The sequence below is a fragment of the Varanus komodoensis genome, unplaced genomic scaffold (genome assembly GCF_004798865.1).
Source record: "Varanus komodoensis strain SLA01 unplaced genomic scaffold, ASM479886v1 scaffold32, whole genome shotgun sequence".
Taxonomy (NCBI): domain Eukaryota; kingdom Metazoa; phylum Chordata; class Lepidosauria; order Squamata; family Varanidae; genus Varanus; species Varanus komodoensis.
The window spans coordinates 15,398,576-15,410,658 of NW_025335798.1; the positions used below are offsets into that span (position 1 = coordinate 15,398,576).

At 37.2% G+C, this 12,083-nt stretch overlaps 1 protein-coding gene across 1 annotated transcript in view; it reads right to left on the reverse strand.

Annotated features, from left to right (window-relative positions):
• ACTR3 (actin related protein 3) overlaps positions 1-12,083 on the reverse strand; it is a 40,168-nt gene that overhangs the window by 20,663 nt on the left and 7,422 nt on the right. Inside the window, exon 2 of the mRNA XM_044438130.1 lies at positions 264-319. Coding sequence (XP_044294065.1) covers positions 264-319 — 56 coding nt within the window. The remainder of the gene's footprint in view (positions 1-263; positions 320-12,083) is intronic.

Below are 12,083 nucleotides of genomic sequence, written 5' to 3' on the forward strand. Positions count from 1 at the left end.
GATCCCATATAATCAAAAATCCGGTACCTTGCACACCTCATAAATTTGCATCTTAACGCAATTTCAATTGTCTGTTTATTATGTGAACCTCTTACAATGCAAGTATTTAAAATGTTTTCCTAGAAATCACACAGAGGGCTTAGTTCAGAGAAATGTATATTTGTAATCTTAAAACCATGTTCTAAATTAGGTGATGAGAAGCCAATGAAAATACCCTTATATACAACTGTAGTTTGCTCAAAACATATACACAAAAAACTTACATGATGGAATGATGAATTGTGGTTCTGTATTACCAGCATATCCCAGTTTGGTATACCTGCAAAGACCAAAAAACATCAACAGGTTAGATCGGCAGCAACCAGGAACAAAGGATGAACAGCAGGATCCCCATATCCACAGGGATAGATTCTAAGCCCCCATGGATTCAGCAGATGCCTGAAACCGTGGATAACTGTGAACACTAACATTTCTTTTTTCACAATTTCATGGATAGAACATTTCTTCTTACTGTGCATCCTAGCAACCTCAGCATATGATTTCCCCCCTTTTGTATTAAATTGAGAAATATCACTTAAAGAAAGCCCTTTATGACTTCTCTTTGGCACTTTATGGCACCTTCTGACTTCTCTTTTGGACCAAGGTCAACTGCGGTTAGGTGAAAATGCAGTGAGATATGGAGGTCTTGCTATATTTACAAACCAATACCACAAGAATACTAATTTATAATAATATTCAGGACTGATCTCTCATCATAGATGGCTGTTCCCTGAATCATAAACAGAAGTTGCATAAGTGAAACATAATGATTCCACATCTCAAGCAATGGGAAGATTGAAGGAAGAAGTACAATATTATAATTTGGCAGTTAACTTAAGACCATAGGTGCAGAAGATAGGCACATGAAACCAGTGGTGTTTCACAGTTTTAACTGCAGCTGATCACTCAGCTGAAAGGGAAAGGCAGCTTTTCCATTCAAAAAACACTTGTGCAAGATAAGCTGCAGTAAAACTTCCCAAACTTAATCAGATTTATGCACAGTTCTTCTAACCCAGTATTACTATTTCTATTCTATTGATATTTACTCCCCTACATTCATCATTCAGTACGTACTGCACAAATGTGCATACTGAACAAACATCAAAGATTTCAATGGGCCAGTTCACATGAAACACCCACATTGATATAGTGTTAAAACAGGAGAATTGGACTAAGCACAGCTTGGAAGTGGGGAACACAGGAGGTGGAGTACTTCCCTGCTCCCCATCACGCATGGCAAACTGTGGACTGAATCAGTAAAGTGAGCAAGCAATTAACCCATTATTTTCCACTAAATTTGAACATTTATTTATTTATCTTAACTCTGCTAAATTGGCCCAAGGGCCCTCTAACTAGGTCAGTGTCTACACTTATAATCTTTTCCTTTGCTTATAATTTTTTCCTTTTCAGTCATTACTAAAGCTATCACTGAGAGACTTTCTTCAGGCACTAGTATTTGGTATTTATGTTTAATTTTAATGTTCCATTTCTATAGGCGTAGATATAGATATACTGAGATTTAGGTACTAGGCGCTATAAACTAACAAGAATACAAGCTAAACAATTAACCTTACTCTACTAAATTATAGGCACTTCATGTACTTCATGTAAGTAGTCACATTTAGCACAGTGATATACAGCTAAGCAGCAACAAGCAACAATTGTATTAGCTATGCACCTATTTAACAACTAATTTCTTCTCATTCTCTCTTCTCTGCATAAAATCACCTCTTTTTCTCCAAATTCCACACTTTTTCTCTATTACAATTGCTGCACCATTGACTGCTCTTCCTTCTTTTTTATACAGTGCATCCTAATTAAAGGCAGAGGCTTTTAAATATTTTTAAAGGACCTTCCAGCTTGGTATTTTCCAAAATCCAATTTGCTCTCACCATCTGGCAATCAATGAAATGAACTTTGTGTCTAGATACCTTCCCACTACCCTGTACACTGTACTTATTGTAAGCCATAAACAAGCTGTTAACGTTTTGTGCAATGCCTAGCATATATTGCTAAGCGAGCAGGACAGAATCATTACGCTCTGTCTTACTTGCTTCCAAAAAGCCTCCCAGGTGCTGTGTTCTGTCAGGACACTCCTGCATGTTCTCTTTTTTAAAAAACTACCCATATGTAGGATTTTATACAGTCCTGAAAAAGCAGTATTGCACCAGACTGGAAGAGAGAGCAGGTCCCTAACAATGGAGAATGAAGATAATCTAATGTGCTGCCCCTTCTGGATGAAAGAATAAATAACAGTATCATTACATTTTAATCTATGTAATGCTATAGATGCTGCGTGTGCTATATCTCAGATGTGCTTAAATGAAACACATTGCTAAAAGTCACACTTTCATGATTTTTAAATGTTATAAACCTCAGAGGATGAGTAATGTCAATAAATTAATTTTAACCAGCTTTTTATAAACCCACTAGAACAGAGGTCCCCATGGGTATGTGAACCAATGATAATTCAGAAGCACCATTTACGTAGTCTATGGAGTTTATGGAACAGTGGAGAATACCTGCAATCAACCTGGCACTTGATTTATTTTTACAGACAATGGAGACAGAAGCTTTTAAAAACATTAAGGCAGGATTATCCAACAAAAATGCTGAACAGTAGATCAGGGTTCTAGTCGCCACTTGGACATGAAGCTCACTGGATGACTTTGAACCAGTCACTCACTCTTAGCCTAACCTACCTCATAGAGTTGCTGTTGTGAGCATAAAATGGAGTAGGGAAGGGCTAGGTACCAGGATACCTGAAGAAACATCTCCTTCTGTATGAGCCCTTGTACCCCTTAGGATCTGCAGGAAAGGCTCTGCTCTGGGAACCTTTATTAAAAGAGGTAAGAATGGTCTCCACCTGGAGGAGGGCCTTTTCTGTGGTGGCGCCCAGACTATGGAATGCGCTCCCCAGAGAGGTTTGCCTGGTGCCGACTTTATATTCTTTTCAGCGCCAGGCAAAAACCTTTTTATTTGCCCACCATTTTAAATGTTAGGAATTTTAATCTTTTTCACAGTCGCATTTTGATTTTGCTCGGTTTTTTGATTCTGTTTTGATTTTGTTTTCTTTGTGAAATGTTATCGTTGGCTTTATGTACATTTTTAATTATTGTTAATTGTTGGATTGTTTGTTTTGCTTTTTTTTGGTAAGCCACCCTGAGGTTCTTCTGTGTATAGGGTGGGGTATAAATATTTTAAATAAATAAATAGTTAAGCTGCCTTGGATTCCTTACTTTTTTGTCCCTAACATAATTACCAGTTCAATGGGCTTTTCTCAGTGGCCAGGTCCAGGGCCAATGATTTTTATATAGTACAAGTTTTGATAATGATCTGGGTACTGAAGGATTGTTCTTATTAAAATATGATTTTAATTTTATTATGATTTGTGGAAGAAAAATAAATCTATTAAGTAGTCTGCAAGACCTTCATGCAACTTTCAATTTTTTCCTTAAAAGAACATTAGACAACTGTAGCAGTAGAACCCTATTATGTTCTGCTACTTGGGAAGTAATATACTAATTCATAAGTCAATGTCAACAAGAAACAAATAGTTACACCCAGAAAGTACATATGCAGACTGTGTGATTTAGAAATAATATTTAAATATTTTATTTATAAACAGGGTGTAACCAACATTAGTCAATATATATTCCTTATGCTAATTTACACTCATCGTACATCCCTACTTACATACTCTAACACTATTACATCTACATGAAAATAAGCCCCCAAAATATTGGGAATTTATTCATAAATTAAATACTTCTTGAACACATACACACAGATTCCCCCAAGCAACATGTGAATGAAACTCATCACAAGGGAAGTGGTAAGTTCAGCTGATGCTCCTTCATTTACACCAATATTAGTTTTATTTATTTATAAACTTGTTATCCACTGAATCAGTCCAAAGGCCCTCTAAGAGAATTACAACCCATAAAACATGTAATAACAATAAAAACAGTAATCAAAAGTACAATATACAGACAGCAATAAAACAAAACAGTGCACAGCTGAAGGCACATTAATTTAAAACTATTCATATTAAGAACAGCTTTAAAAGAGCCAGTGTGCTGCAGTGGTTAAGAGCGCGGGACTGGGACTCAGACGATCTGGGTTCTAGTCCCCGCTTGGCCATGGATGACTTTGGCCAGTCACAGACTCTCAGCCCAACCTACCTCACAGGGTTGTTGTTGTGGGGATGAGATGGAAGACGAGATGCAAGCTGCCTTGAGCCCTTTGTAGGAAAAAGGCAGGATATAAATCGAAAAATAAATAAATAAATAAATAAATAATGCCTAGAAAATGCAGATTGTAGCAAAGGAACCAGCAGTACTGCTTTGGGGAGGCTGTTCCACAAGTTGGGCACAGCTACTGAGAAGGCCCCTCTTCTATTAGCCATCCTCCTTACCTCCTTAGAGAGTGGTTCTTTCAGAAGGGCCTCCAAGATAGATCTTAAGGGCTGGGTAGGTACAAATGGGAACAGGAGGTCCTTCAGGTTCCCTGGTCCCAAGCTCTTTAGGGACTTTATATGTTAAAACAGGAAATTTGAATTTGGCCTGGAGCAAAACTGGTAACCAATGAAAATGGTACAGTACTGGTATCACATGGGCGCGCGGTCCTGCTTGTACCAGAAATTGTGCCCTCTTGTTCTGTACCAACTGAAGTTTCCAAATCGTCTTCAAGGACAGTCCCATGTAAATTGCATTACAGTAGTCCAGCTGAGAGGTTACCAGAACATGGGTGATTGTGGCTAGACTCTTCCTCTCCAGGCAGGTCTGTAGTTGATAAATCAATCGCAGCTGAAAGAAGGTGCTCCTGGCCACTGAGTCTACCTGAGACTCAAGTGATAGCTTTGGCCCAGGAACACCTCCAAGCTATGAACCCTGAGAACCCTGTCCTTCAGGGGGAGTGCAGCCCCAGCAAGGACTGGTAGATGTCCATCCTCTCAGCTGGCAGACCGTCCACCAACAGCACTTCCATCTTATCTGGACTGATCTTCAATTTATTGGCCCACATTCAGTCCATTATCAAGCTCAGGCTTCTGATTCTGAACAGAAACTATCTCAACTGCCATTACATCCAAGAAGGGTGAAGAAATCAATACAGATGAGAATTTACTTTTCACATACCCTGTACATAAAATAGGCAGTAAAAAGTGACATGTTCATGAGCTGGTAAGGTGCGCAGGCTCTACTCTATCATAGTCCTGTCTGAATTACACCAATATTTACCAAATTCTATATTCAAGCCAACAGATTTCACAGATTGCATTACTGAGATCTTTTTCTTTAGATATGCTCATAGTTGCAAAATAAATTTGTCTCCTGCTCCTCATTGGCTTTTGGACAGATCCAAACATGAACTTTAGACCACATGGAAGGCTTAGCCAAGTCCATATTAGGATAGATACTGCTTATCAGGAATGATAATCTAGAAACTTAAAATTGCTTTCACTTGAAGTTAGCAAGAAGTTATGCTACAGTTCATCTTCTGCCAGGAAGTCAAAAAGAAGAAATTGGATTTCTTATATGCCTGCTACTATGAATCTTCTGGTTTAATAAAATTGACCTACTTGGTAGCTCTCGCTTGGCCAACAACAACACATAATAGAGGCTAAAAAGTAGGGGAGGCACTGTACTAATAAATGCAATGATAAAGCAAAGCAAAATCATTTCCTTCCATGCTCATATCTTTGTTTGAAACTGGATATCATATGCCAATAGATATGCATTCTTAAATCCAAGCTTTAGTTGCCAAAATGATGCAGATGGTGAGCTTTAGAGCCCTTTTTATGATAAAGCACAAGGAAGATTATCACTCTCACAGCTTCTGGCTTCTTTTATTCATGCAAAACACCTCAACCATTTGCCAAAATTGGATCCTCTCAGAAGAACTAGTGTCAAAGTTCTATTAAAATAACTATTATTTGCAGCACTTTCAGTGCCAAACACACACACACACACACACACACACACACACACACTACGTTCTAAGTAAATTGAGAGCTGGAAGACCTTAATGTCATTTACTGTTCTGGAACTGGGGCTTCTTCAATCAAACTTTGCCTGAGCAATTAAAAAAAAAAAATAGAGCAAAGTTGCTTTCTGATTCCAAAGTTAATCAACGCAAAGCAAAACTTACATGCATTGTTACTATGAAAGTGTTTTCATAGTAAAGATATCCTAAGGAACTGAAAATCCAGGATGCAATAGCACACACATTCACTTGCACAATGGCATGAAAGCTACTGAACTAAACAGGATTTAAATTCTGAGGAAACATTCAGGGAGCCAGGCTGTTGGTTCAAGAATACCAAGTTCCATGAAAGAACAGAGGTCAGGCAATACCCTAGTACTCAGAAAATGTGAACTCAGGAAAAATCAAAACAGAAGACCATTCAAGATTTAAAAGACTGCTTAGTAGCTTATGATGGAAGTGATCCAGCACAAACAAATACATCTTGAAGATGGGAAGAAAAATGCTAAGATGTATTTCCAGTAAAGTATAAGCTCAAATTCTACAATTCAGCATATCCAAAAATATTCATGGCTACTTTAGCAAAAATCAGAACTATGAGTCATGAAAATAAACAACACCATTGGCAGACACTCTAGCCATTCAGTACTGACCTGCTTGCATCTCTACTACTATGTTCTTGCTCAAAAAGCTGAAGCTAAAATAGAACCGTTTAGTATCCATATTAATGAGAAATTTATTGAATAAGAATGTAATTAGGATAGAGCAGTGGGTCAGGTAGAAGAAAAGGAAAATATACTTTGATAATCAGTGTAAATATGGTTCTGGAAATCTTTTAAACAGAAAAATTCTGAAATGGGATGAAACCCACTTACTAGGAATTTTTTCTCCAAATCAGTTCTGGAAAATAAATTTTGTGATGTAGTAGTCATGATAGTGCATGTAAAGCAAAATGCAACTCTATCAGGACACAGAATTAGATATTCTTTTAGTTCAGTTTACACTAGCAAGCAGTAGTCTTCATTATTTAGTAGTTCTTAGCAATATATAATTGATTCCAGATTCTCTCAGCAATGTTATCTTCAGGCATTTCATTACTTTCAGGTGGGAAACATGGTCATCCTATGAGCCCTGCTAAAATACCACCCCCATCAAACTCATTCTGTTACTGTTCATCATGAGCAATAATTTCAGCAAGTGGCAGCAGAGGGAGACAAGGTGGGAAGCAGAGCTATTCCACCATCAGCCCCGTTGAAGGCCGCTTACTTTTTCCTTCTTCCCTCTCATCCCTTATTCCTTTTGTCACTCATATCTTTTTCAATTGCAAGCAGGCAGGAAAGGAACTGTCTGATTCTTGCTAACTATAGGCAAGCCACCCTGGGAGCTCAATTCTTTACGTAGGATCAAATTACTTTAAAGAACTACCTATACATCAAATACTCTAACTAAAATTGCTGTATTTAGACATATAATGTACATATGGCTTCTAAGTACTTAACTCACATCATATTCAACAAAGGTTTGCTTCTCACAAAGTATATTTCAGAGCTTTTCTGGAGTGTCAAGAGACCAAAGAAATCAGTTTTAACCCTACTGATTAAAATGAAAGGAAAAGAAAAATTCACTAAATATGGGTTATTGACAAATTTATTTATTTAAAACATTTTTATGCCACCCCCATTGCAACAAAGCCTCGGGGCAGCTCACAACAGCTCAAATTTTTCAGCTCAAATTTGTCAGCTTACTCTCTTGCAAACCATTTTAAAGTTCAAAAGAAAAGTCAGGTAATGCCTACTGAGAATGTGTAAGCTTCAAGTATATCTAAAGCTTCCAACACTATCATGAATAGTCTAATTAACTTTATAATTAGTCATTATTCACCAGCAAAGCCAATTTAATTTTGGCTATAAAATACAAGAAAAATGTGATACAAATTTGGTAATATAAGCAAATTTGACTTGCTATGTATTACTATAAACTTAATCAATATCAAGCTGATTATAGAGTTACATATAATTAGAGCAAAGCTAGAGGTGGGAAATACATACTGGTCCCAAGAGTCCCACCCGCAGAATGTAGTGCAGGCCAGTGCTCCTTAAAGCCTCTAGATTCCTAATTGAAGGGCCAGTGACTAAAATGTACAGAAAAAGGCCACAATTGGTTTCACAGAGCTTCCATCAATAATTGCCCAAAACCAAAAAATAAGTAGTCACTCAGTTGGTCCACTTTGTGATAATCAGTTCTTATTTACTAAATTGACAAATGTAAGCTTCTTCTTGCTGTATTTCAACAAAGAACATCCACAGAAAATAATCCATATAATTTGTACAAAGAAAAAATACTTCATTCTGAAAAGATGCTCATTTTCAACCATATATGTATCCAACAACATAACTTTCAAAGAGATTATATCACTATCCATAACTTTACAATCGATTATTTTTTACGATGGTACATAATGGTTAGCATCACCTTCCATTTTTGCACGTGCAATTTTCTTCTTAAAGCTGAATGAGTACTTAAACACTGGTGGTTTAAAAGAGCACGAAAGTGTTTTAACTGCCATTTGCCAGTACTTCTGAAGTTAGAAAAAGCAACTGATACTTCAAAACTGCACACAAAAAACCCTTTGTTGGCTTTAAAAGGCCTGAGAAAAAGAGGAAACTCTAGACAAACAGCCTATAGGCCAGCTCACTCAAACCTGTAATTATTGCCACAAGTGTGCTGGCTTCTGACCATGTGCCCACTTCCACTTTATGAAGCAACCCAGGAATGCCCTGCCCCTGGGATTATTTGCCATGATATCTAAGCCCAGCACTCTGGGGTTACTGGGGAAGAAATAATTCGACATTTATCCTGACAATAAAGCAGGACATAAAAAACAGAACCAAATTTTTGGGTTCAGCACTGGGTATCACAGCGAACAACCCAGGAAAACAACATTCTTTAATTGTTCCACAAAGTGGAAGCTGCTCATAACTGAACAACTATCTGTTGGGCTTGGCTCAGCTCTGGATTTCCTGCAGAGGATTGGACAGTAAGGCCGACAACTCCCCCTCTAATTCTGTGATTCTGTAATTGATTGTAACTGGTCCAAACTAATCCAAACAAGTGGCTAAGGAGGAGTTAGGACCCAGATCCTAGTCCAAGATTCTATCCATTACATCATACTGACTCTCCAGATGTTCAATTGTAGTTCATTTTCAAAGTTTCACTACCTCAAAAGATGTCAGCTACCTTTAAGTACTTATGGTTCTTAAGTACTCCTACTAATTCACAACAATAGATAACTGAATTAAAGTGTAAATATTTTCTTGTTGCAAAGCTTGAATTATCTGCCCTCAGAAGTTTTCAGTAGATCATTTTTTTCAAGGTGTAAGAAGCCACTTAAAACTAGTTGGTAGCAATCAATGGTGTAATCCAGGTAAGTAAGCATTATATACCTTACTTTACTTTACCTTACTTTATTATAAGCATCTGTGGAACGCGCTCCCCAGAGAGGTCTGCCTGGTGCCGTTGTTATTTGTTTTTCGGTGTCAGGCTAAGACCTTTTTATTCAAACAATATTTTAACAATGTTTAATATGTATAGGTTTTAATTGTGCAGCCGGGGTGTTTCCGGGTTTTAACTGTATTTGTATTATATTTATTTATTTGTGTGAGCTGTCCCGAGGCTATATAGCAAGGGGACGGCATACAAAAACTTTAAATAAATAAATACCTTCATAGATGTGACTGAATTCTTATAAAGGAGATGTTATCTTCAGGGCTACAATCACTGGAACTGGACATACTGAAGAAGAGGAAACCACAGTTCTGGTACCATGAATACACCACTAGATAGTGTTGGACAGAAAGCACCAACACTTTAATTATACTGCCTATAATTACCAAAGGTAAGACAAGAAGAGAACCTACTGAGTAACAAAATGTTCAGATATCTATCTCATTTTATTTCCAATAGTACAACTCCATTCCAAGTCTTGAAATACCAATCCTGCCTCAACTTGCCCAATTTCTATATGAAAATTCTACCATAATAATGAAGTTTTCTCTAAACCAGCGTAAAAGGGAAAGATTTTTTTTAAATGATTATTACACTGGATCTCATTGGGTATTATTAGATTTATTATACTGGTGGTGACACAATACTTCCTTTTTTACCACTGAGGTTAATGTAGGGAATGGGCCCTTCTCGAAATACAGTATTCCAATCTAGAAAGTTGAGACTCTGAAGATGTGCTAGAGGAACAACAGGAGGGACTGGAATGCATTGCTAAAATGCCAAGGTTAACAAGCAATCATCAGCCCATTGTTCACTGACAATCCAAGCCAGTAAACCAATTAAGTGATGTCCAGCATTTCCACTTTCTGGCCCACAAACCTCCCTGAGGGTGGAGCCAACACCCCTTTGGAGGACAAGAGAGAAGAGGGATCCCGTTTGAAATCAACTCCTGACGTGTGCAAAAGCTAATTCCACCAAACAAATGTTTCACTACTTTTATAGCTACTACTTGTTAGCAAATTTATTATTGCACACACTACTCTGCAAAATGAGCCTAGCTCAATAAAGGACTGTATTGCAGAGCCTTTTTGCCTTGACCTGCTGGAAAGGGAAAAGGGAAGACACATGCTCACAACAGCTGGGATCTTTTGCCTCAACATGCATCACTTTATTCTTGCTTATACTGAACTACATTTCCATTTTGAGATCCATTCTCCCAGTCTGAAGAGACACTTTTGGAGTGCCTTACAATACCTTTTTGTTTTAACCCCCATATATTATTTGGTGACAACAGCAAACCTGGCCACTTCAGTTCTCACTCTGAATTCCAGATCATGTATGAATAAGCTGAAATGCACTGGTCCCCATTGAACTCCAATGTTTATATCCCTCTACTGGGTGAATTTGCCATTTGTTCCTACTCTCTGCTTTGCGTTGTGTAAGTTTGTAAACTTACTTCTTTACTTCTGCAAGACCAAATGATTCTATGAAATCTGTTAAATTAATTTTAACCAGCTTGATATAAGTGCATTAGAACATCAGTCAGGGGAATAACAATCAATCATTTTTTAAAATTTAGATTGGATTTTTTAAATTTAAGTTGGATTTTTAAGTAAAATCCTTTTTGAGGAAAAATCTACCTAAAGATACTTTTCTGTTTAAGATACATTTTAGTCCAAATGTTATCCGTTAAATTAGTTTTTACTTATGTAGCATGTTCCTGTATATGCATGCAATATTTAACTTGTTGGTAAATTAATCCCTTCACAACGTCATGCTCTTCCAAAGGTTTCTGTAAGATTATTTGACAATTTTTCTTTCTAGATGATATTATCACAGATGCTTGGTTTTACATTTCTCAAAACTGTGAATTTGTTTCTACAGAGATCATATATCTCTTCTTCATAGCAAAAATGTCATAAAGTAATCATACAGATATGAGAAAAAGACCTTAATCCCATTGTTCATCAATAATGAACAAGAAGCTAAGTGTAAGGAGGGAGGCGCAAGCAGTAAAAATGAAAGTGAAACCTTCTGAGCATCATACTTCACAAGTCTTTATATCTTTTTGTGTACAGCCTCAGGTTTATCATATTATTCTTTCCCTGGAGGGAAAGAACCTATAATTGCAGGTCGTAAAAGAGACCCAGTGTGGGAATATTTTAATGAAGTTCCTCTAGTTACATGTAAGGCAGGCATGCTGGCCAAACCATGACTTAAATCTAACCTGACTAGTGATTTAAATCATTATTTAAATTGATTTGATTTAAATCAAATCCATCCTAACACCAGTTCTCATATTATGGTTTGTGAATCATTGATGGTCTGCAAGCTCCATTCAAGCAGTCCACAGAAAGGTTACTGAATGTTAGAAAATATATGTAATTCACTAGGCAGTTGATTTATTTTTACATAAATGGAGATTCAGGACATTTTGGAAAAGTTAGGGCCGGATAATAAACCAAGCTGAGAGCCAGTGTGATATTGGGTTAGGGTTAGTAGGGTATAAATGCAACAGCACCCTCTTCCCCAAGCAATTGGTGCACACAAAGCAA